General features: G+C 44.9%; 1 protein-coding gene across 1 annotated transcript; it reads left to right on the top strand.

Moving 5' to 3' along the window:
* The first annotated feature begins 1845 nt into the window (after positions 1-1845).
* On the top strand, positions 1846-25618 carry LOC112222783 (R-spondin-3). Its single transcript, XM_024385529.2, has 6 exons — positions 1846-2621; positions 11896-12087; positions 12494-12637; positions 12922-13068; positions 13363-13548; positions 24539-25618. The coding sequence occupies exons 1-6, from the start codon at positions 2528-2530 to the stop codon at positions 24775-24777; spliced, it is 1002 nt and encodes a 333-aa protein (XP_024241297.1). The 5' UTR covers positions 1846-2527; the 3' UTR covers positions 24778-25618.
* The last annotated feature ends 1514 nt before the right edge of the window (positions 25619-27132 follow it).

Here is a 27132-nt window from a genome sequence, read left to right as displayed (position 1 = left end):
CTAGGGCAGACAAATAGAAGTATCCAATAAAACATGATAATTCCTCCCAGTTCCCTGGCTCGGAGTTTGATTTTCCCTACTGCCCCATTGTCAGCTGGAGCCCACTGTTCTGTGGTTGATTCGTGCACCTGGCAGACTTCATTTAAGGTTGTTGATGGATCCTCTCGCAGGCGGTCACAGGGAGTGACCAAGCGACCTTCCCCCTCCCACCCCCTCTCCTGCCCTCCCAGGCAGCACCCCTCTGTATGGGACAACACTATAAGGGGGGCTGGGGTACAAAGAGGGGCTTGTTTCTAACCCACCCTTATGTTCAACATCTTGGGGACCTAGCTATATAACCTTCATTCCATGGATTTTGAGTACAATGTCCGCACACTATCAGTGACAAATACAATTGGAGATGTGAACATATCATGGTTGAGGTCGGTCCTTTGCATCTTAGCTGTGGTTAAAGTATTTGATATTCAGACTAGAGGAGAAATGAATCAACATTATACAAATCCATCTGTAATACTACTGCATGGCCTAGTTCTATGTAGGTGCAGTTGACAATTGAGACTTTAGTTCCCTATATCATCTCTCCTATCGCTGGTGTTGTTGTTAGGATAGAACATACAAGTACATATATTTGTCTTAGTGTGACCTTCCCCACACAGAATGGAAGTGGGTCTCTCAAGGTTTTCCTAAACAACGCTGCCCCCAAAACCTGTTCCATTGATATGAATCACTGCAGACAGACGCTTTTATGGCACTGACTCCCTCTAGAGGAGATGGGACAAACGGCTTCTCTCCTTTCCTCTCCTCTCCTCACCGTACGGCAATGAGAAAGCCTACTGCCTACCTACAGATGTTCAGTTAAGCTCCCCTTGTTGGAGGCCTTCACTAACAAGAACACCATACAATAACAAATAGGTTACAGAAAAAAATATGCCATTGTCCAAAGTGCTTTGTTACATAAACATGCGCGTTCCGTTCTGCATACCCAACTGGTTACGGCGCGTAATGACAGCATATATATGCAATACAGAGATTATTTTAGAGGGTCCCATGCTGACTCCCTCGAGCTGCTTACTGATCGTCTTCTCATACTTGACAAGTGCACAAATTCATAAACAAACTCAAGAGCCATAATTTCCGTGGAGAATTATGTCAGACTAAAATGGAATAGATTCAGTAGCTTCAAAAGACGCGAGTTAAGGAGGAGCCTGGCTTTGGGTTAATTGCATACCACACTTTACTCGACAGGCCCCCTCAAACCAGATTAGGCTATACTATGAAATGTCTCTCTCTCCCTCCCTCTCACTCCCTCTCACTCTCTCTTTGTGAGAGTTACTCGACCGCAGGCCCATCAGAGGTTCCGCTCGCTGCGCACTAGACCAAGCTAGCGTGTTATATATAAGCAGAGAATGGGAGACTTGTCTCTTGAGGTTTAAAGTGATTGTACATCAAAAACAACACAAACTAAACAGCACGGCATGCAATAATGCTTTCTAGCACAAGTGCACTGCTTTTTTGTGTTCTTGATGATTGCAATTAGTGCCATCTACAAACAATTAAGACGTTTAAAGTGTGTTTCTCTGTAGCCAGAAATAACAGTAATCAAACATAATAAAAGTGTATCATAAATTCGAAATGAAAAGGACTATTTGGCCATAAACAGTGAATATCTGAAATTTCATAGAAATACTACGTGCGTAAAACAGCGCAATTTCCCAATGACACATTATCAACACCATGCAAAGTAAAAGTCTTCTCAACCGAGGGGTCAAAAGCAAAGGAAATCTGACGTGGGGGGGCTTGCCCTCTAAATAAACTTTCGAGGGAGACGGCAGAGGGCTGAAGTCATAAGAGAGCGAGTTGGAGTGGGGGAATGAGTATTGCACGCAAAACTGAAAAGAGCTGAAACTGCGGATATCATTTTTGCTTTAACTGTCGACCAATGAGAGGTGCGCGACAATCAAGAGAACCAACACATTCTCACCTCATCGAAACGTGTTACTTTATTACAGTTAGGTGCTGCTGCTGCCAGTGACGCGCTCGGCTCCCAGTTTTGGTCTACTCCGTTAGATGATGGGGATGACGCGATGACCTCCTACACGCAGGGCACAATAAAGTAGCCCTCACACCTGGACGTGCGGCGAACTTCGAGAGAGTGTCAGTAGAGGATAAAGGAAGACAACTGAAACTGTATCAATTATATGATCTACGCTTTCTTTCTTTGAGTATTTTATTTTTCCCGCGGTGGATGATAATCTAACGGTTTGATTGTGGGAATATGCTCACTACGGATACCTGATTTGGTCTCGCTTTGTGGCACACATGAAGATTCTATTAAGGATGTTACTGTCTAAACGGCCCAGGTGTCATTGGGCCATCGTAAATCAGACATCACTCTCTGCGCAGAGCAGGGGATTCTGCTCTTTCCAGGAATAAGACAACACATTCCCTCTCAAAAAAGTGGAATCAAAGCTGCACTTTTCTGGAGGACATTGACATTGGCTATTCAAGTCATCATCTCCGGGTTACTATGCAATTACAACTGATCTCCTTTGTTTTGATCTTGCACTGCATGGAGTACACTGATTGTCAGCAGCACCCCTCTAGGCATCGGCAAAATAAACGTGAGTAAAGAGCGACCGCGCATGCAGTGAGTTGCTCGCGCGCACACACATGCTCCTGGTCTCTGTTCCATTCAACCCTACTTTAGTGTTGTAGTGCCTATCATACCATATGACATTCATGTAGATATATAAATAACAGAACAATATGGGTACTGAACATCTCATACTTGACAATGAAATTTGCAATGAAAGATCATAGCATGGCTTTTGGAAATATGCCTAATTGGGGTGGAATGCTTTTTGATTGAGGTGGAGATGTAATAACTGAGTCCTGTGGTTCAATCTCTATTACAAAAAAATGAAACTTCCCATAAATGAATTTATATAAACAATGTTGATAGGGTGGGTAGCCTATCATTTATAATATGATATCGTTTTTTAAGTAAAGCCCGCATTTAGTTATAATCGAGGGCAAACTCGATCAACCTAAACATGTGTTGTTATCAGATCAATATGTAATTTAAATGAATAAACTTGTATTTTAATCACTAGGCGAGACTGAGTGCCTCTGGGGAACTCACTATATTGTGTCTACAAAAGCAATAGGCGCACTTTACTCTCTGTAGCGGCCAATTTTACGCACATTTCGTCCTCAACCACACCGCAGTCAATAATTGGACTGCATGGCGTTCAACATTACATGGCCCTCAGGGTTGTCATTTTCTACTGATAAAATTCAACCAGTCACTGTTCCCTGACAGTTTTCTTAGAAGTGTATTCCACAAAGCTCCGTCCGCAGTACGCGCTGCATCCCCTAGTTCCCATCGCTCTCTAGCGGCCAGAAGCAGAGAACATTTTACGCGGCATGTCTGACGACAAAAGTATGTTATAACTTTCTGATCTAAATGATTCATTACATACAAAGTTCACGTGAAGTGTATTATATTTGCATTTCACTGATGTTATGGAATGTCTGCAGTGCTTGTGCTTCCTTGACAAACTCCGTGCAACACTGAGTAGGAGCTTTGAGCATGTGGCAGCGCGTGCCATCTAACCGCTGTTAGAGGACGCTGATACAGTTATCTTCTTGATTGTAATACATGTAGAATATAAGATTGTCCATCTAATATGAAAATATATGAAAGCCTGGCCATTTCCATCTTCAAAGGGCGTTCTTTTTTTGCTTACCATAACTGTGACTTTCTGTGGCGATAATAATTTGTGGTGTTGAAAAGATGGAAGAGGGAACTGTTCATATTTAGTAGGCAATTCAAACATTTTTCAGTTAGAAATTCAGAGGGGTTAGTATTTTGCATTAAATTATTTACAGTATTTCAAAGCTCTGAAGCAAATCTATCATCATATCCAAAACAAAACAAAGAAGCTCTGGTAAATCAGTAGACACTTTACTTTTTTTTTTTGCTCCCTAGATGTTCAGAGTATCAGCAGCATTGACCATGGCAGGGTTCTCCAACCCCGGTCCTGTGTATTAGTGCTGGGCTGGAACAAAAGCCAGCACTTCCAGTAGTTCTCCAGGACCAGAGTTGGAGAACTCTGCATGAAGGTATCCGTTCAGCATCTTTCTTTAAGCCTAATAGAAATCATGTTCTGTGTCAAGTAACTCCACAGGTCTCACCCTGTATCTTGTCAGTAGTATCATGGAGCTTGCTTTATTATTCTCTCTCTGCACTATATTGAAGTTCCAGATGAGCTTCCAGATGTGCTCTTCTGCCTTAGTAGAATGGTTGAGTGTTGCATGCATCACCTGTTGCCAGGTGGATTGTTGTCTGGAAAGGTAGGCTAGTAACAAACAATAGCAGTGTTTTGGGGTGCGTGTTTAACGTCTTAAGAACCACTTCAACATGATATATCATCTTCTTATCTAAACCCTACATGCCTGCGTAGAAATTGTGGGTCCACATTGGTTTGTGGGTGCATTCCAGATAGGCAAACTGGGCCTCACCTCGTGCATCGCAGCCTACTTAGCTGGTGCTAATTGAAGGAGGCCGACCTGACATATGACTATCTGTGATAGTCAGACAGAGAGAGCAGGGTGAATGAGCTCTCAGTCAGGGACCGTGACCATGCAATCAACTGGCCAAAAACAGTCCACTTCCTTCTGCCCTTGATGTATCCACAAATGAGAGATATGAATGCCTGAGAGCAAACACAAGATAGCAGAATGATTTCTAGAATAGAGGCCAGAATGATTTCTATGTTGTCTAGAATGTAGATGCCAGAATGATTTCTGTGTGTTCTAGAATAGAGGCTAGAATGATTTCTAGGTGTTCTAGAGTAGATGCCAGAATGATTTCTGTGTGTTCTAGAATAGAGGCCAGAATGATTTCTAGGTGTTTTAGAATAGAGTCCATAATGATTTCTAGGTGTTTTAGAATAGAGGCCAGAATGATTTCTAGGTGTTCTAGAATAGAGGCCAGAATGATTTCTAGTGGGTCTAGACATGTTTAAAATAGACTCTAGGTGTGAATAACAGATTGGATTCCTAATAAAGGGAAAGAAGGACAGATAATTAAATTAAAGGAGGGGGAGATATGCAGAGGTTCAACACCACAGTGTTTGATGAAGAAAACATCTTAGAAAAGCAAACGTCTTTTTTTTAGGTCTGTGCCCTATGACTTGCGTGTTTGTCTTCATCATTCTGCTGTTAGCCGTTTTGTTTATATCTACACATGATGCTCAAAATAATCATGGTTGTTTTCATCTTGTGGTCAATGATTTTAACTTTACAAGTGGTTCAAGCAGTTCAGGCAATTGAAACCTCACAGTACAGCCTTCACGGTACAGCCTTCACGGTACAGCCTTCACGGTATAGACCTCACGGTACAGCCTTCACGGTATAGACCTCACAGTACCGACCTCACGGTACAGCCTTCACGGTACAGCCTTCACGGTATAGACCTCATGGTACAGCCTTCACGGTATAGACCTCACGGTACAGCCTTTACGGTATAGACCTCACGGTACAGCCTTCACGGTATAGACCTCACGGTACCGACCTCACGGTACAGCCTTCACGGTACAGCCTTCACGGTATAGACCTCACGGTACAGCCTTCACGGTATAGACCTCACGGTACAGCCTTCACGGTACAGCCTTCACGGTACAACCTTCACGGTATAGACCTCACGGTACAGACCTCACGGTACAGCCTTCACGGTACAGCCTTCACGGTATAGACCTCAAGGTACAGACCTCACGGTACAGACCTCACGGTACAGCCTTCACGGTACAGACCTCACGGTACAGACCTCACGGTATAGACCTCACGGTACAGACCTCACGGTATAGACCTCACGGTACAGACCTCACGGTACAGACCTCACGGTACAGACCTCACGGTACAGCCTTCACGGTACAGACCTCACGGTATAGACCTCATGGTACAGACCTCACGGTATAGACCTCACGGTACAGACCTCATGGTACAGCCTTCACGGTACAGCCTTCACGGTATAGACCTCACGGTACAGACCTCACGGTATAGACCTCACGGTACAGACCTCACGGTACAGACCTCACGGTACAGACCTCACGTACAGCCTTCACGGTATAGACCTCACGGTACAGACCTCACGGTACAGACCTCACGGTACAGCCTTCACGGTATAGACCTCACGGTACAGACCTCACGGTACAGACCTCACGGTACAGCCTTCACGGTACAGCCTTCACGGTACAGCCTTCACGGTATAGACCTCACGGTACAGATCATATCTACAAGGACTACTTTTAACAATTTCCACTGACGATGTTACAAAAACCCATTTCCTGGAAGAACTGTGCAGATGTGAAGTTGAGATTTTACTGTAATTCTGCTACGAAACTTTGCATCTGCACAGTTTTTCCAGAAAAAAATATTTTTAAAATGTCCAATGTAAATTCTTAAAAGAAATCATTATGCATAGAGTTCTATCTTTGTTAAACTTTGAAATCAATGGTTTTTGTTTGGCTTTCATTTTAAAGATAGAAATCGGAGTATTAGCATAATTCTGTTACCATGGGGTTGCCCTGTTGTGTCAGTGCGAGCTACTGTAGGCAAGGGCAGGCAAAATTCCTCTGTGTTAAGGGTTCTGTGAATTAGGGGGCCTTGGCAGGAACACATGAGGGCAAATGGACAGCAGTTGTAAAGATTGCTAAGATATGTCAAACACAATCTCTGTGATCTATTGCAATCTGGCAGTTAACCCTGAAGTGAAGGAGGGAGGAAAGGCCAACAACTCACCCACGGCACGATATGCCAGAGAACTAGGAGGATAAAACACCTACTGCACACACTGATATGCTCCTTGCGTAGCTCTGCAGTGGTGAATACTGAGACTAGCTCTTACCATGTGTCGCAATCCCAGAAGTTGCCCCTGAGATATTTCCCCTAAGAACTGATATAGGATCTGCATACCTTCCCCAAACCCTTACCTTAACCATAAAGGGAAATCATTACAAACTGACCATAGACCAGTGTCTGGCTCTAACAGTAGCAATCCAATCTGTACAAAATGAGCTCAAAATATCTGACTCAGTGAGGTGCTCCCTGTCATTGCATCAGGTACCATGCATGCCATTCTCTGGCCTTTGACCCAGCTCTTGAGTGGACAGATGTATTACATTTTTTACCATTGTAGCATAGAAAAAAACTGCAACATTTCCTCTCTGCCCCATGGAAACATTTGTAGAATTGCTGAAAATCTGCTTTAAAACTGCAGCATTTTCTCTCTCCCCCCATGGCAAAAGGCCATTAACTTTAAAGCTGCAAATATTTCTCTCTGCTGCCAAGAGGTGGGCCACTAAAATGTTTTGCCTGCGAATTGGGGGGCTTAGGGTCCCCAAAAACCTGCACACATTAAAGTCATTAGCCTTATGAACATTAAAAACTTGGTTGCAGTTTCTTTGCTACAATGGTAAAAAACTGAATACTGGGCACAGAAGTCATTTCAAGGTCTAGTTTTGATTTACATTTGGTTGAGATGCCAGCTAACGTGAATTCAACGTGAAATCAACCACAACAACAAAAATCACAACATAGTTGGATTTTGGTAAAAATGTGTGTAAAATAAAGTCAAAATTCACTTGTGTTGATGACTTTTTGCAATCGGTTTTCCATGTTAATTCAACATCATCACATTAATTTTTTGTTGTTTAAATGACATGGTAACAATGTTGATTCAACCACTTTTTGCCCAGTGGATGATCATCAGAATTTGCGTGAAGTTATATGGCTATGATTTGATTATTTGAAGTGACATTTTATAATTACCTTCAAAAAAGCTACTGTTTCACAACCCTAAAAAGGTATTGTTTACCTTAAATGTTTTAAAATAAATAATGTTAATTTGTTTGGCCCGCGGCCCACCTCTCAGATTATATTTTGTCCCCCCAACCCCAAAGGTTTGAGCACCCCTGGTTTAAAGTAACCCAGAGCCACCCGCTAGTACCCTTTTCACATCGTGCCAAACCAAACCATAATGTGCAGGCTCAGATATGATCTTTTCACATGTCCTTTCCTGCATGGTTCCAGCAAAAATGGTACAGTAGATGCATAACCAGGTACAATACAGCTCAATTCATCTTGGCTCAGTAGTGTGAAATGGCTATATATTTCCTCAGTCAGGTACTCACTTGCAGCTCCTGCTGGTAGTCCTAGTATATACCCAACCTCTTCTCCTCTCAACCAGTCTGTCCTCATCTCCACCGTCCTCTGAGGTCAAGCTCTGTAATTCAACAAGAGTTGAGAGTTAAGCCACTTGACATGCTGCCCTACAAGTCAGTCACACATGGCTTAAATCAGCAGCAGCAGTCAGGGCGCATGAGGTTTCACTTGTGCCCAGTCCAAGATGGCAGTTTATGGTAATGGAGCGCTGCTCAGTTCCCCATTTGTCTGTAGACTTCTCACATACTGTGATGACACTATCCCTCCTTCAAAGACACTGTCCTACCCTGGGCATTTTATAGCCTCCTTATAGCAGAGACTGGACACATGTATGCAGGACTTTAACCTGGAGACCAACATTTTGGAGAAGTCTGAGTAATAACACTTTCCTGTGAACATTCTGCGTACATAAAATGTTAATCAACCTGAGCCAACCTCCACACCAACCAACAGAGAAATTGGATGTTATTCACATTCTGGCAGGGCTTTGTAAATATCTCTGACACAAGGCTTGCTATCTGAGTAGGATGTGTAGGCCTACAGCCAGGCAGTTTTGCAATCCCTTTCTAATCCTACCATCAGTCATAACATGCAACTTTTCAGGGAAGTCACTCCAGACCTGACTGCCCTTGACCAGCACAAAAACATCCGGTGGCGTACTGCATTAGCATCGACTAGCCCCCGCGATATGCAACTTTTCAGGGAAGTTAGGAACCAATACACACAGTCATTATGAAAACAAAGGCTAGTTTTTTCAAACAGAAATTTGCATCCTGCAGCACTAATTCCAAAAAGTTTTGGGACACTGTAAAGTCCATGGGGAATAAGAGTACCTCCTCCCAGCTGCCCACTGCACTGAGACAAAGAAACACTGTCACCACTGATTTTTACCATGATTATCGAGAATTTCAATAAGCATTTCTCTACGTCTTGCTATGCTTTCCACCTGGCTACCCCAACCCCGGCCAACAGCCCTCCACCCCCCGCAGCAACTGGCCCAAGCCAGTCACTGTGTTCTTATCGGCAGACTCAATAGCCTTGGTTTCTCTAATGACTGCCTCGCCTGGTTCACTAACTACTTCTCAGATAGAGTTCAGTGTGTCAAATCAGAGGGCCTGTTGTCCGGACAGTCTCTATGGTGGTGCCACAGGGTTAAATTCTCGGGACGACTCTTTTCTCTGTATATATCAATGATGTCGCTCTTGCTGTGGGTGATTCTTTGATCCACCTCTACGCAGACAACACCATCTTTGGACACTGTTTTAACTAACCTCCAAACGAGCTTCAATGCCATACAACACTCCTTCCGTGGCCTCCAACTGCTCTTAAATGCAAGTAAAACTAAATGCATGCTCTTCAACCAATCGCTGCTCACACCCGCCCGCCCTACTAGCATCACTACTCTGGACGGTTCTGACTTAGAATATGTGGACAACTATAAATACCTAGGTGTCTGGCTAGACTGTAACTCTCCTTCCAGACTCATATTAAGCATCTCCAATCCAAAGTTAAATCTAGACTCTGCTTCCTATTTCGCAAACAAAGCCACACACATGCTGTCAAACATACCCTCGTAAAACTGACTATCTTGCTTGAGTTAGGCGATGTCATTTACAAAATAGCCTCCACTCTAGTCAGCAGTCTATCACAGTGCCCTCAGTTTTGTCACCAAAGCCCCATTTACTACCCACCACTGCGACCTGTATGCTCTCGTTGGCTGGTACCTCGCTACATATTCGTTGCCAAACCCACTGGCTCCAGGTCATCTAAAAGTCTTTGCTAGGTATAGCTCCACCTTATCTCAGCTCACTAGTCACCATAACAACACCCACCCGTAGCACGTGCTCCAGCAGGTATATCTCACTGGTCATCCCCAAAGCCAACAATGACTGGAACGAATTGCAAAAATAACTGAAGTTGGAGACTTATATCTCCCTCACTAACTTTAAATGTCAGCTGTCAGAGCAGCTTACCGATCGCTGCAGCTGTACACAGCCCATCTGTAAATAGCCCATCCAACCAACTACCTACCTCATCCCCATATTTGTTTTAGTTTTTCTGCTCTTTTGCACACCAGTATTTCTACTTGCACATCCTCATCTACACACATATCACTCCAGTGTACATTGCTAAATTGTAATTACTTCACAACTATGGGCCTATTTATTGCCTCATCTCCTTACTTCATTTGCACACACTGTATACAGATCTTTCTATTGTGTTATTGACTGTACGTTTGTTTATCCCATGTGTAAATGTGTTGTTTTTGGCGCACTGCTTTGCTTTATCTTGACCAGGTCGCAGTTGTAAATGAGAACTTGTCCTCAACTGGCCTACCTCGTTAATTAAAGGTGAAATAAAAAAGAATGAAAGCTCAGCCTTTCCCTGTTTCTAACACAGTCGACCCTGTGAACTATGTGGGTCGACAGATAGGCTTATCTTCAACACGGAGCATAATGAAGATGAATTTGAGACATGTTGCAAAATTGTCGGTGCCAGTGCCGATTACTCATCTTACTCATTTGGCTGTGTTTGCATTGTTATGGCAAACAGTTCGCTGGAGGTCTATCTGAATATTGAACATTTTGCCAAATTGTTTCGTCCGTACAATGAATAAACTGTACTCCGAGAATTAGAAGTGCGCGGCTTCTGGCGTCTCGTGCAAACCTTTGCATGCTTGACGTCTCATTTGATTATTTTTTCCAGCCAAGAGAGTCCACAGGCCTGCTTGTTGCCTGTCATGTTTATTATTGAGTTCTTCTGTGGTCATTGTTCCCAGAAAAATATATAAATCTGTAGCATTTTGTCACCATCCAAACGCTTTGTTGGCTATTTGGTATCCTCGTTGCGGGAGTTGGATAGAAGTCATTACTTTAATACAATTCTACACAACTTAATGCACACAATTCAGAAGACTACAAACAGCTCATACAGTCTGAAGAGCTATATTTGTTTAAATGTAAGCAGTAGTTCCTCTTTATTTAATTGGCATAGAAAGAGAGAGAGAGAGAGAGAGAGAGAGAGAGAGGATATGTTGACTTGTAGTGTTGGTTAACACCATCTGTCTCACTGCTGCAGTAATATATTAAAACTATAACTTGGATCCCTTGTCGATTCTTTTAAAAACGTAGGATATCTCCATTTCCACATTAGTTCCATTGAATGTAAATGATAGTGTAACAACATGTTGAGCGATGTTCCTCTGTTCCACCATTGTTGGTTTGTTTAGTGTGGCTGGGTGATGATGCATCTTTTGCATATTGTTAAAGTCAGATACAGTACCATGTCAGTTTAGGGACGATCATCACGTAGGAGTGACGCCACCTGACATAAGACAATGCCTTTTGCAATGATCATGTTGTTGTCTCAGTTACAGTACTTTAGTTCAATACACGTATGTTATTATGAGGCACTCTGGATAAGAGTCTTTGCTTAATCAATGCTTCTCATCTTTGAGTAGCAGTACCCTGTGAGGGTACCTGCCAACCTGGCCTGTACACAGGGTACTTGGAAAGGACCCATATGCCTAACGATCATTTTTACAGGAGGAGGGGATACTTCAGGCAGATTCAATGTTGTGCCATTTGAGACACATACTGTACGAAGTAAAATGTCTAAACTGACTTTTGTCCTTCTGTGCCACATCATCTCCCTCCGTCTTACCTGCAGAGAACCCAGGGGTGAGTTCAGGGTGCCAGGGAGGCTGTCTGACCTGCTCTGATTACAATGGCTGTCTGTCCTGTAAGCCCCGCCTCTTTATCTTCCTGGAGAGAAATGGGATGAGGCAGATGGGGGTGTGTCTGCCCTCCTGCCCCAGCGGTTTCTACGGCACCCGCTCGCCAGACAGAAACACATGCACAAGTAAGTTGCATGGCTATTACCAAAGACGTTTATAGCCTACCTCTACTTTTACACTAAGGGACGGTTTACAGGGCCGGTTTACATAGACAGATTGAGCCTAGACCTAGACTTAAAAGCTATTTCAACTGAGAATCTCCATTGAATGTGCTTTTTAGTCCAGGACTAGGCTTAATCTGTGTTTTAGTGTATGTATTAAGTCTATTTGGTATCACTGCATGCCAGTCACTCCAAATACATTATTTTCTATTATTTTGTACACTAAAATCTCATAACGAGATGTGCATCGATGTGTAGCCAATTTTCCTGTTTTAGAACGCTGCTCATTCTAACATACTGCATGTTCAATAAATCACTTCAAGAGCAACATAAACATGCAGGCTGTTGACTAACTGACTGGTTGTTTCAGAGTGCAGGCCGGAGTGTGATTCTTGCTTCAATAAGAACCTTTGCATGCGGTGCCGAGCGGGGTACTATCTCCACCTGGGCAAGTGCCAGGAGAGCTGCCCAGAGAGCCTGGTCTGCAGCGACACACAAAGGGAATGTGTTCCCAGTGAGTAGAATATTAGACTGTTACGTTATTATCAAGTCCTGATGGTGTTGGTGTTAGACACGTTACAAAGAGAGGGCTAGTGTAGTGTATTAGCGTTACATATTTGTTTCTATGTCTCAATCACATGATGTAAAATGTGGAATTAAAATAGCATATCGTATTGCATTTGGTTTTCTTAGAATGGAAGAATGCAGTTAAACGTAATTGTAAAGGTCTTTGTTGTGTGTGTTGATGTGATTTGACTCCAGTGCAGGTGTAATATTATGTATGTGTTGGTGTTTCAGAGTGTCCTGCGGACTGTGATGCCTGTCTGATCAATGACACATGTACGAGGTGCAGATCAGGCCTGTACCTGCTGCTGGGGAAGTGTCACCACGTCTGTCCAGACGAGTTTGAACCAAACGACAAACTCATGGAGTGTTCCCTTCAAGGTGAGCTCCAGAACAAGGAGGAGAGAGTATTTACCAGTGGAGGCTGGTGGGGAAATCTGAGGATGGGCTCATTGGGCCTGAATGGAAAGGTATGGAACACATCAAACACATGGTGTGTTTAGTATCCAGCCAAAACAATAAGCCCAACCTCCAATTTAAAGTGGCACTAGCCTCCACTGGTGTTAACTTCAAATGCTTTACAGTGTCTTTGCCCTTCTATACGTGAATTTTGGTTGTGAATATCTTTGGACTCTGCCTCTTGTGTCTCCCCCTCTTTCTTAATCATTTGTGCAGTGCACTGCACGGTGGGTGAGTGGGGCGAGTGGAGCCCCTGCTCCCGGTCAGGGAAAACCTGTGGATTTAAATGGGGTGAGGAGACGAGGACCCGGGAAGTTGTCCAGTTCCCTTCCGCACACGGAAAACTCTGTCCCCCCATCTGGGAAAAGAAAGAGTGTGTCCTCAAGAGGAGGCGATGTCCAGGTAAATACTATGATAACTATACGGGGATCATCACTAGTGTGACAGGTAACTATCTCCATTGTAAGTACAGTTGTAGGCTAGCGTTCCAGAACCAACTTTGTCTCTACACTATAATCTGAAATGACTGGTCAGTCATCTGCCACTCCTCTCCACTCCTTAAGGGACCTGAATTGTTGACTTTAAGGATATGCATTGTGGTTAGTGGATAATGGTGAAACGCCTGTGTGTTGTTGCTCTAACGCTTCGAATCCAGACTTTACGGATTATAAAAATATGTCAAAACACTTGCTTTTCCACGTAAACATTGATCTGATGATTTCTAATGAAATCAGCCCCCGAGCTCCCCAGGCCCTCGGCTCCTCAGCCCACCAGGCCCCTGCGCCCCTGCGCCCCAGCGCCCCAGGCCCTCCAGGCAGGCTTACTTACAGCACAAACACAACCCCTCAGTAGTGATTCAGCAGAAAGGTTTACTGTGAAGCAGAAACACACAGACTCCTCAAACATCCTCCCTTGGGGAGCCATGAGGCGACGAGGGGAATCAGCATTAGTTTAGACTAATAACAGCAGCTGCCAACACACACACAGATCTGAATACACACGCACATCAACTGGTCCCTTTAAAAACCATCGGCGGTAATTTGTAAAGAGTCCTGGTTGGGTTGAATCTGTCATTTAGGCTGTGAAATGTGGCCTCTGCTCCTCCCCCTGTCTGCCGTCTTTCTCTCTTTCTCCCCTTTTTCTCCACCCTGCTGATACTCTCTCTTGCACACCCAAAGACAACACACCACCCCTCCTTCCCCCTGAATGGGGCTCCTGTTCCCCTGTCCCGTGGTGGAGTGGGGGGCTTAGTGTGGAGTCGGTGCTGTGTTGATCTGCCTGGCGGGCCTGAGCGGGGTGGAGGCAGGCCAGAGCTGTGGGTGGGTAGGTGGGTGGGTGCGTGTTACACACTGCAGACCAAGGCCTGGTTATCACACACACACACATACACACACACACACACACACACACACACACACGGTTATCGACCTTGCCCCTGCGTGTGATTACCCAGCTGCTTCCCCCGGGTCGGCCGGCCGGCTCCTGGAACATCCAGTGAGCAGAGCTAATTATCTGCTCTGGTGCGTCCCCTCCGCTCCGTGTTTACGTTCCGCATACGCCACGGGGTCACTGGTCCGACCTCCGCCAGCTCGCACTAATCCCCACCAGCCCCTCAGACACTGATACATCCTCCTCCCTCTATCCCTTCACCCCTCCATCTTCCCTCCATCACTCCCCAAGGGCCTCCGTCCATCCCCAGACCAGGTTTATTTGTTATTTCTCCAGACAAGTTTCGTCTTTCTCTAGAAAGAGCTCTCACTCTTTTTCTCTATCTCGTCTTTTCTCCCCCTGCCTCATTTCTCCCCCTGCCTCATTTCTCCCCTTGCCTCTTTTCTCCCCTTGCCTCTTTTCTCACCTTCCTCTTTTCTCCCCCTGCCTCTTTTCTCACCGGTTTCTTTTCTCCCCCTTCCTCTTTTCTCCCCCTGCCTCTTTTCTCACCTTCCTCTTTTCTCCCCCTGCCTCTTTTCTCACCTTCCTCTTTTCTCCCCCTGCCTCTTTTCTCCCCCAGCCTCTTTTCTCCCCCTTCCTCTTTTCTCTCCTTTCCTCTTTTCTCACCGGTCTCTTTTCTCCCCCTTCCTCTTTTTCTCCCCCTTTTTTCTCCCCCTGCCTCTTTTCTCACCTTCCTCTTTTCTCCCCCAGCCTCTTTTCCTCCCCTTCCTCTTTTCTCCCCCCTGCCTCTTTTCTCACCTTCCTCTTTTCTCCCCCTGCCTCTTTTCTCCCCCTTCCTCTTTTCTCCCCCTGCCTCTTTTCTCACCTTCCTCTTTTCTCCCCCTGCCTCTTTTCTCACCTTCCTCTTTTCTCCCCCTGCCTCTTTTCTCCCCCTGCCTCTTTTCTCCCCCTTTCTCTTTTCTCACCTTCCTCTTTTCTCCCCCTCCTCTTTTCTCACCTTCCTCTTTTCTCCCCCTGCCTCTTTTCTCCCCTGCCTCTTTTCTCCCCTTTCTTCTTTTCTCCCCCTTCCTCTTTTCTCCCCCTTCCTCTTTTCTCCCCCTGCCTCTTTTCTCCCCCTGCCTCTTTTCTACCCCTGCCTCTTTTCTACCCCTGCCTCTTTTCTCCCCCTGCCTCTTTTCTCCCCCTGCTTATTTTCTCCCCCTGCCTCTTTTCTCCCCCTGCTTTTTTCCCCCTGCCTCTTTTCTCCCCCTGCCTCTTTTCTCCCCCTGCCTCTTTTCTCCCCCTGCTTCTTTTCTACCCCTGCCTCTTTTCTCCCCCTACCTCTTTTTCTCCCCCTGCTTATTTTCTCCCCCTGCCTCTTTTCTCCCCCTGCCTCTTTTCTCCCCCTGCCTCTCTCTCTTCCCCGCTCCCTCCAGCTCTCCCTAATGGCTGTTGTTTTCTAACTTCTTCTCTTTTGGCTCTCTCCATCTGTCTTTTCTGTTTTTAAACAGAACGTTGTAACCTCCATGTCACCCCCAGTCCTCCCCCTCCTTATGAATCAGAGAGCAGGAACTCTCAATATGAATCAAGGAGGTTTACGCTCCTTATCCACAAAAATGACAACAGGAGCTGGACTTTAAACAGGTCCAGTACATAGAGAAATATGGAATGTCACTGAATGAATCAGGGGGCAAGAACCCTCACTTTCACTCTTCCTCTTTAACACAACTCTGATTTGGTCGTTTCATCTCTAGTAAGCTCTGTTGAGCTACAGTAGCCAGAGGTGTCATGTCTTTTCAGTGTACAGTGTCCTCCTCCCCCTCCTTAAACATGCTTGGTGGTCGTAAATGTTTACATACATGTCCTTGCCCACCTGGCTGCTGTCTCCTTTGTGTTAACAATGTTGGCTAATTTGTCCTCCAAACCACCGTTCCCCTATCTATCTAACCCAGCTAGAAGGTAGCCCCCTCCCGTCCCCCAGCGAGGGGGAGCGGGACAGGCGTCCCGTAGCCTTCAAAGCTCCGGGCATTTCTCCTGTGGGACAGCTCAGAGCCTTTAATCCCAGCCTGGCTCCCGCCAAAAGCCCCCTGGACGACAGTGTGCCTGCCATGGAGGATGTTGCCCCCTCTGCGTCATTAGACTAATTACGCTCCTGCACATCCCCTCTCTGACAGCGGGCCAGACTGTTTCCCCACATGCACACACAGGCACCCTAACACTCCAGTGAAGAGTGCTGAGCACTGAGCAGCATGATGTCTAGTACTTTATGTAACCAATGCACTGTAGGGTTATCAGTGTAAATGCACTGCATAGGAGTGTGTGTTGGAGGGTGATCCGAGAGACAATTTCAGCTGTTTTCTTACACTCACCTCTCTCTCTTTCCTTTTCTTTCTCTGTCTATCTCTCCCCTTTTCACACCAACTCTATGTTCAAATTGTAAATAATCAATGCCAGATGACAGTTAACTTGCATAAACTCTTGTGAAGTTGCAACACTTTTGAAAGCTGTCCTTAGTTACAGTAATCTTATAATCCAGCTCTGTTGATATTACTTTTACAGTCATTTTTCACAGTTAAATTTTACAGTTTATATAAACCACATGCCTGAACCTGATCATACTTAATGTGGACACACGTCTCATCAAAATATTAGTTTTACAATAGCCGCACCCCCATACACACACACACACACACACACCATCCCAAAAAACACTGCCAGTCATCCACTGTAGTGTAGCGGTGATGACCATGCTGGTAAGAATGTGCTAAATCTCTGTTGAGAGTGTTTTAATTCAAGTGTCTCCTTCGGGTCCACTGCATTGCTGGACAGTTTATAGAATTCATAGACACAGTTCAGACAGACAAAAGCCTTCTCTGATAAACATACCCAGTAATCACCTCAACACGAGCCCAGATGAAGTTGTGCCTTGGGTTTTAGGAAACCCAGAGATTATGACTAAGCCGCTTATCTTTAAATGGTTATGACAAACAAAACAATGTGTGTAGAGGGGACTTCCTGTGTTGAAAGAGCCAGAGGTGGGGTGAGATGGGGGGCAGAGTCAGATTCAGAATGCTGCTCATCTCTTTCTCTCTCTGTCATTCTCTTTGTAAATAATCCTCTCTCATTCTCTCTCTCATTCTCTGTCTGTGTGTGTCTCTCTCTCAATCTCCCTGTGTCTCTCTGTCTCTCTATCTTCCTGTCTCTCTCTGTGTGTCTCTCTCGCTATCTTCCTGTCTCTCTCTCTGTGTCTCTCTCGCTATTTACCTGTCTCTCTCTGTGTCTCTCTGTGTCTCTCTCTATCCCTCTCTCTCTCTATGTATATATATATATTTATATACACTGCTCAAAAAAATGAAGGGAACAATTAAACAACACAATGTAACTCCAAGTCAATTACACTTCTGTGAAATCAAACTGTCCACTTAGGCAGCAACACTGATTGACAATAAATTTCACATGCTGTTGTGCAAATGGAATAGACAACAGGTGTAAATTATAGGCAATTAGCAAGACACCCCCAATAAAGGAGTGGTTCTGCAGGTGGCAACCACAGACCACTTCTCAGTTCCTATGCTTCCTAGCTGACATTTTGGTCACTTTTGAATGCTGGAGGTGCTTTGCTTTCACTCTAGTGGTAGCATGAGACGGCGTCTACAACCCACACAAGTGGCTCAGGTAGTGCAGCTCATTCAGGATGGCACATCAATACGAGCTGTGGCAAGAAGGTTTGCTGTGTCTGTCAGCGTAGTGTCCAGAGCATGGAGGCGCTACCAGGAGACAGGCCAGTACATTAGGAGACGTGGAGGAGGCCGTAGGAGGGCAACAACCCAGCAGCAGGACCGCTACCTCCGCCTTTGTGCAAGGAGGAGCAGGAGGAGCACTGCCAGAGCCCTGAAAAATGACCTCCAGCAGGCCACAAATGTGCATGTGTCTGCTCAAACGGTCAGAAACAGACTCCATGAGGGTAGTATGAGGGCCCAACATCCACAGGTGGGGGTTGTGCTTACAGCCCAACACCGTGCAGGATGTTTGGCATTTGCCAGAGAACACCAAGATTGGCAAATTCGCCACTGGCGCCCTGTGCTCTTCACAGATGAAAGCAGGTTCACACTGAGCACGTGACAGAGTCTGGAGACGCCGTGGAGAATGTTCTGCTGCCTGCAACATCCTCCAGCATGACCGGTTTGGCGGTGGGTCAGTCATGGTGTGGGGTGGCATTTCTTTGGGGGGCCGCACAGCCCTCCATGTGCTCGCCAGAGGTAGCCTGACTGCCATTAGGTACCGAGATGAGATCCTCAGACCCCTTGTGAGACCATATGCTGGTGCGGTTGGCCCTGGGTTCCTCCTAATGCAAGACAATGCTAGACCTCATGTGGCTGGAGTATGTCAGCAGTTCCTGCAAGAGGAAGGCATTGATGCTATTGACTGGCCCACCCGTTCCCCTGACCTGAATCTAATTGAGCACATCTGGGACATCATGTCTCGCTCCATCCACCAAGGCCACGTTGCACCACAGACTGTCCAGGAGTTGGCGGATGCTTTAGTCCAGGTCTGGGAGGAGATCCCTCGGGAGACCATCCGCCACCTCATCAGGAGCCTCATTTTGACTTGTTTTAAGGACATCAAAGTTGAATCAGCCTGTAGTGTGATTTTCCACTTTAATTTTGAGTGTGACTCCAAATCCAGACCTCCATGGGTTGATACATTTGATTTCCATTGATAATTTTTGTGTGATTTTGTTGTCAGCACATTCAACTATGTAAAGAAAAAAGTATTTAATAAGAATATTTCATTCATTCAGATCTAGGATGTGTTATTTTAGTGTTCCCTATATTATTTTTTTGAGCAGTGTATATATATATATACACTGCTCAAAAAATAATATATATATATATATATATATATATGCCTGTCTCTCTTTCTATCTCCCTGTCTCTCTCTGTGTGTCTCTCTGTCTCTCTGAGTATCTCTCTCTGTCTCCCTATCTCCTTGTATCTCTCTCTATCTCCCTGTCTCTATGGGTGTGTCTCTCTCTATCTCCCTGTATCTCCTTGTTTCTCTATCTACGGGGTGGCAGGGTAGCCTAGTGGTTAGAGCGTTGGACTAGTTACGGAAAGGTTGCAAGTTCAAATCCCCAAGCTGACAAGGTACTAATCTGTCATTCTGTCCCTGAATAGGCAGTTAACCCACTGTTCCTAGGCCGTCATTGAAAATAAGAATTTGTTCTTAACTGACTTGCCTGGTAAAATTTTAAAAATTAAATATCTCACTGTCTCTCTGTCTCCATCTCTCTCTCTGTGTATGTCCCTGTCTCCCCGTCATTTTCTCTTTCTCCCTGACTCTCTGGGTGTGTCTCTCTCTATCTCCTTGTTTCTCTATCTATCTCACTGTCTCTCTGTGTCTCTCTCTCTGTCTCCCTCTATCTCTGTGTGTGTATCTCTCTCTATATCCCTGTCTCCCTGTCTCTCTCTCTCTCTCCTTGTTGTTCTATCTATCTCACTATCTCTCTGTGTCTCCCTCTCAATTCAATTCAAGGGGATTTTTTGGCATGGGAAACGTTGCCAAAGCAAGTGAGGTAGATAAAATACAAAAGTGAAATAAACAATAAAAATTAACAATAAACATTACACATACAGAAGTTTGAAAAGAATAAAGACATTACAAATGTCATATTATGTATATATACAGTGTTGTTAACGATGTACAAATGGTTAAAGTAAACCAGGGAAAATAAATAAGCATAAATATGGGTTGTATTTACAATGGTGTTTGTTCTTCACTGGTTGCCCTTTTCTTGTGGCAAGAAGTCACAAATCTTGCTGCTGTGATGGCACACTGTGGAATTTCACCCAGTAGATATGGGAGTTTATCAAAATTGAGTTTGTTTTTTAATTCTTTGTAGATCTGTGTAATCTGAGGGAAATATGTATCTCAGATATGGTCATACATTGGGCAGGAGGCTAGGAAGTGCAGCTTAGTTTCTACCTCAATTTGTGTGCAGTGTGCACATAGCCTGTCTTCTCTTGAGAGCCATGTCTGCCTATGGCGGCCTATGTACAGGCTGACTGAGTCTGTACATAGTCAAAGCTGTCCTTAAGTTTGGGTCAGTCACAGTGGTCAGGTATTCTGCCACTGTGTACTTTCTGTAAGGGCCAAATAGCATTCTAGTTTGCTCTGTTTTTTTGTTAGTTCTTTCCAATGTGTCAAGTAAATATCTATTTGTTTTCTCATGATTTGGTTGGGTCTAATTGTGCTGCTGTCCTGGGGCTCTGTGGGGTCTAATTGTGCTGCTGTCCTGGGGCTCTGTGGGGTCTAATTGTGCTGCTGTCCTGGGGCTCTGTGGGGTCTAATTGTGCTGCTGTCCTGGGGCTCTGTGGGGTCTAATTGTGCTGCTGTCCTGGGGCTCTGTGGGGTCTAATTGTGCTGCTGTCCTGGGGCTCTGTGGGGTCTAATTGTGCTGCTGTCCTGGGGCTCTGTGGGGTCTAATTGTGCTGCTGTCCTGGGGCTCTGTGGGGTCTAATTGTGCTGTTGTCCTGGGGCTCTGTGGGGTCTAATTGTGCTGCTGTCCTGGGGCTCTGTGGGGTCTAATTGTGCTGCTGTCCTGGGGCTCTGTGGGGTCTAATTGTGCTGCTGTCCTGGGGCTCTGTGGGGTCTAATTGTGCTGCTGTCCTGGGGCTCTGTGGGGTCTAATTGTGCTGCTGTCCTGGGGCTCTGTGGGATCTAATTGTGCTGCTGTCCTGGGGCTCTGTGGGGTCTAATTGTGCTGCTGTCCTGGGGCTCTGTGGGGTCTAATTGTGCTGCTGTCCTGGGGCTCTGTGGGGTCTAATTGTGCTGCTGTCCTGGGGCTCTGTGGGATCTAATTGTGCTGCCGTCCTGGGGCTCTGTGGGGTCTAATTGTGCTGCTGTCCTGGGGCTCTGTGGGGTCTAATTGTGCTGCTGTCCTGGGGCTCTGTGGGGTCTAATTGTGTTGCTGTCCTGGGGCTCTATGGGGTCTAATGGTGTTGCTGTCCTGGGGCTCTGTGGGGTCTAATTGTGTTGCTGTCCTGGGGCTCTGTGGGGTCTAATGGTGTTGCTGTCCTGGGGCTCTGTGGGGTCTAATTGTGCTGTTGTCCTGGGGCTCTGTGGGGTCTAATTGTGCTGCTGTCCTGGGGCTCTGTAGGGTGTGTCTGTGTTTGTGAAAAGAGCCCCAGGACCAGCTTGCTTAGGGGACTCTTCTCCAGGTTCATCTCTTTGTAGGTGATGACTTTGTTATGGAAGGTTTGGGAATCGCTTCCTTTTAGGTGGTTGTAGAATTTAACAGCTCTTTTCTGGATTTGGATAATTAGCGGGTATCGGCCTAATTCTGCTCTGCATGCATTATTTGGTGTTCTACATTGTACACGGAGGATATTTTTGCAGAATTCTGCACGCAGAGTCTCAATTTGGTGTTTGTCCCATTTTGTGAATTCTTGGTTGGTGAGCGGACCCCATACCTCACAACCATAAAGGGCAATGGGTTCTATGACTGATTCAAGTATTTTTAGCCAGATTCTAATTGGTATGTTGAATTTTATGTTCCTTTTGATGGCATAGAATGCCCTTCTTGCCTTGTCTCTCAGATCGTTTAGGCCAAGGTATGAAAAGTTTTTGTGTGCTCTAGGGCAACGGTATCTAGATGGAATTTGTATTTGTGGTCCTGGCGACTGGACCTTTTTTGGAACACCATTATTTTGGTCTTACTGAGATGTACTGTCAGGGCCCAGGTCTGGCAGAATCTGTGCAGAATATCTAGGTGCTGCTGTAGGCCCTCCTTGGTTGGTGACAGAAGCATCAGATCATCAGCAAACAGTAGACATTTGACTTCAGATTCTAGTAGGGTGAGGCCGGGTGCTGCAGACTTTTCTAGTGCCCGCACCAATTCGTTGATATATATGTTGAAGAGGGTGGGGCTTAAGCTGCATCCCTGTCTGACCCCATGGGCCTGTGGGAAGAAATGTGTGTGTTTTTTGCCTATTTTAACCGCACACTTGTTGTTTGTGTACATGGATTTTATAATATTGTATGTTTTACCTCCCAACACCACTTTCCATGAATTTGTATAGCAGACCCTCATGCCAAATTGAGTCGAAGGCTTTTTTGAAATCAACAAAGCATGAGAAGACTTTGTCTTTGTTTTGGTTTGTTTGTTTGTCAATTAGGGTATGCAGGGTGAATACATGGTCTGTTGTACGGTAATTTGGTAAAAAGCCAATTTGACATTTGCTCACTAAGGAAATGTACGAGTCTGCTGTTAATAATAATGCAGAAGGTTTTTCCCACGGTAGTTATTGGGGTCAACTTTGTCTCCACTTTTGTGGATTGGGGTCCTTGGTTCCAAATATTGGTGAAGATTCCAGAACTAAGGATGATGTTAAAGAGTTTTAGTATAGCCAATTGGAATTTGTTGTCTGTATATTTGATCATTTCATTGAGAATACCATCAACACCACATGCCTTTTTGGGTTGGAAGATTTGTATTTTGTCCTGTAGCTCATTCAAGGTAATGGGAGAATCCAGTGGGTTCTGGTAGTCTTTAATAGTTGATTCTCTGTGTGTGTGTGTCTAACTCCATCTCTCTGTCTCCCTGTCTCTCTCTCGATCTCCCTGTCTCTCTGGGTGTCTCTCTCTATCTCCCTGTCTCTCTGAGTGTCTCTGTCACCCTCTCTCTCTCTCTCTCTCTCTCTCTGTGTGTGTCTCTATCATTATTTATCTCTCTATCATTCTCTCGCTCTGTCACGCTCTTGCTCTCTGTGTCTCTGTTCCAGTCTCTCTCTCACTATCTAGTTATCTCTCGCTCTCTCTTGCTCTCACTTTCTCTCTATCCCTCTCTACACCCCCACCCATTGTTTGGACCCTACACTCCTGCTGCAACCCACCAAAGCCCTTTCAACAATGCCTCTTTCACACTGCACTATACACACACACCATACAAACACACACACATGCCATAAACACACACTGGACACACACACACCCTACAATCTGCCTGGCCTTGTGGGATGTATGGGCCTCTCCTCCTCTCCAGCCCTGAGCTCAGATAGTTCAGATTCAGATTACGGCTGGGGAGAGCTAGCACCAGTGCCAGCACAAGTTTTGTCTCACCTGTGAGGCTGGTGGGCTTTCATTATTCCTGCCGACCAGAGCCAGGGAAGACTAAACAGAGTTGTATGGTAGGGCCCTATATTGCACTGGCTGGACCCCAGGAATGTGTGGGTCAGCGTTGGGCTGGCGTGCGCTGCGAGCCCTTCTCTGCCTGGTCAGGATGGAGCGGAGCTCAGAGCACGGCTGGGCTGATTAATGGTCACAGGCTGAAGGGGGGTCAGGGGGAGAGAGGGGCTCCGTGCCTACCTCAGCAGTTTCGCAATCCTGCTGCTTACACATGGACAGCACAACACGAATAGGGCCAGTTTCAATCTGTCGATCTGTCTTTTCTCTCTCTCTCGCTCTCTGGGGGGTGTTTGATATTAATGATGTGGGGCTTTTCAGCTTCCAGTGGTAAACTCTACAACATTCCATGAAATTGATTTGTTTATGAGATGGCGAAAGAGCAGATAAACTGAAGTTTATTTAAAGGCTTTCTATTTTTGACAAAGCCTATCAGCGGAGAATTGCAACAGCTGAACTAAACCTTGCGCACAGGGTGTGGCCACTGTCTGTGATGCAAGGCTGACCTCTAGTGGTGAATAGGGGGAACATGTTTGTACTGTGCCATATTACAGTTGCTCCCTGGACAGCCAGCAGGTATATGACCAAGACTAGAGCACACTGATAAATTGGTATGCAAAAGAGACATCATCATCAACATCATCGTCACACCCATTCTCTCTTCATATTCATCTTATTCTGTATATCCTCATCTGAAAGTGCATCTCCTGCCATGACCCTCAACCAGCTCTCTGTGTAAAATCATGTAGATCACTTGAAAATACAACAGAAATCATTATAAAGAGAGATTGAGCTGTTGACTAACAAGTGTTTTCTGTTCTGTGTTTTTTTCCATCTCTAGGGCAAGGCAAGGGGAGGAAGGGTGAGCGGCGGGGCGAAAGGAGAAATCGGGACAACCGCCGGGACAAGGACAGCCAGGGGGAAGGCCGGCGGGAGAGGAAGAAGGACAGAGAGAGGGAGAGGGGGGAGGCAGGTGACCGGGAGGACTCTGAGAACAGGAACAAGACAGAGCAAAGACGCCGGAGAGGCCAAAACAGAGACCCTGTTGTCTCACCTGAGGGAGGAGGTCCTGAACAGTAACAGAGCCTGGAGGAGCCCTCTCACTCCACCCCCTCTTTGTCACCCTCGCCCCCTCAACTCCTTGCTGAAGGGGTGCTGCTGCTACCTGTATTATTTAAATATATACTGTATATGCACAAGAGAGATGGGGTCACTCGATCGGGCCACTACAGACTCTAAGGACTTCTCCCCTACATACCTACCAACCCCCCTCCACCACACACCACTGAGGGGTCGCCTCCCCCTTCCTGTCCTGTCCTCTAGTTTCACCAGACCAGAGAGAACCAAGACTGCTGTTGATTGGACGGGAATGTACAAAACTGCTCTTGTGATTGGATGGGACTGTACAGAGAGGAGAGGAGTGAGACATTGAACAGTATGGGGATGATGATGTGTTTGTCATTGGGAGTCGGGACAATGTAAATGCTTGTTGAATCAGTTATTTAAAAGGCTCCCGCCCAGTTAAAAACAAACTTTGCGTCTTGGTTTCCATGTAGGTTTAATTTGTGACATTATGTAGAATTGTTGTTGTTGTTTAAATGTCTTTTTGTTTTTGTTTGTTGTTTTTTGCTGAGTAAATTATCATGGGATATCAGTAACAAAAAGATAGACAGTCAGATGTGGTTACTGCATCCAGATGTATAGTAAACATGAGACAAACCGACTGAATTGATTTTGTGACAGAATGAGGACGGACCCCAGTGTTTTCCTCACAACTTATTATTGGTCATGTTTGTTCAGAAGCGTCCTGGACAAAGTGCTAGTTTGCCTATCTGTGTAAGCGGGATTTGTGCTTTCACTAAAGCCACCTGAGCAGAAATCAAAAGCATCTGTATGTCAAATAAACTATAATGGGTTTGTACTTGTCTTTGTTTTTCATTTGTTATCTTTGGGAAATATTTTCGGTATCTCAGATTGTTCTGGCAATTCTCACATTTTTTAATTTGTATCAGAAACCATTTGGGGGAAAATCATTATAAAATTGGACAATTCCTAAAAATACATATATATTTCAGAATCAAGACATACTCCATATTTTAGAGCACTCGATAAGGAGTATAATGACACCAGGATGTTGTCTTTATCATGTACAGTTAATGGATCATAGGGTCTTACAGGGGACATCTATAGGTCTAAAAGGGACGAATTGGACACTTTCATCCCCCCAAAATTGTTCGTGATTTCAAATCTAAAAAACATATCAAACATCTTTACTCCCATATGAAGCTAGAACAATCGGAGATAACCTAAATATTTTCGGGACACGCTGGCATGAAATCCCGCCTTTATTATATGTCAACTACTCAATAAACACTCTCTGTGGACCTGCTTTTCTAATTTCAGATTCACTGTTGCTTAGTTTTTGCAAGTCTTTTGACAATATATACATCCTCAACACAGTTGTTTGTAAGTTTATATAGGCCTTCACATAAATTGCATTAAATAGATGGTCATAGACAGTCAACGAACTGTCAGTGACATGCTGAATCAAACCCACCACAACCTTTACTTACCCTTATTCATCACTCCAATTCCATTACATTACACTGAGTCATTAGTATGTCCCGTTTAGCCTTGTGTGGGGAATGGCCCGACGCTCCGACCCTGGACAAATGCTCTGTCTAAACGCAAATACCGTTTCGGAAACATTTGGAATTTCATTTTCATATAATAGAGAAATATTTTATTATATCCAAAAGATACACTTACTGTACGCAGTTTAGGACAGTTGCACCCAGTTGTATTTTGAGAAATACATGCGATCCAGTCGGAAATGTGGAATGGAATGGACCAATGGAAATGAGAGCGCGAGGTGAGAGGATGTGTGGTAGCGGAGGTGGTGTGAAAACAGCCAGTTGCAACTTTGCAAAACTGCTCACAGTAAGTGTATCTTTTGTATGTAATAATAATCCAATTGAAAGAATCTTTCTCGCTTACATGAAAATTAAGTTCCAAAGGTTTATAAAACCGTATTGCTAGAAGGATTAATAACGTTTCTAAACATTATAACAGAGTGTTGGGATTGTAGTCATTTATCCAGCTGTTGTCCATACATTCAATTGAGAACTCAAGGGCTGGGTACACTGTAACTAAATATTGTTAAGTAACTGGTTCCACAGCCTTTTTTTGTTTGTTGGTTTACTCAACTTTTCATTTTTCATTTTCCAACATGAGAAAACTTAGGCAAAAATTCAGTCAACTTATAATGTGTTTCCTCAATTTTGTCTCATATGTGTGAACTAGAAAAGTATTATTTTACCAACAGAAAGAGGCTGTGGAAATAACTACAGGCACAGTGTTTTTAATGTATATATCTGACAGCTGATTACATTGTGCATGTTCATTTAAACAGTAATTTGTATTCAAACTCACAAC

Source organism: Oncorhynchus tshawytscha, linkage group LG23 (genome assembly GCF_018296145.1).
Source record: "Oncorhynchus tshawytscha isolate Ot180627B linkage group LG23, Otsh_v2.0, whole genome shotgun sequence".
Lineage (NCBI taxonomy): Eukaryota > Metazoa > Chordata > Actinopteri > Salmoniformes > Salmonidae > Oncorhynchus > Oncorhynchus tshawytscha.
Note: the sequence above shows the minus strand (reverse complement) of the source record. Positions and strands in the feature narration are given on the sequence as shown.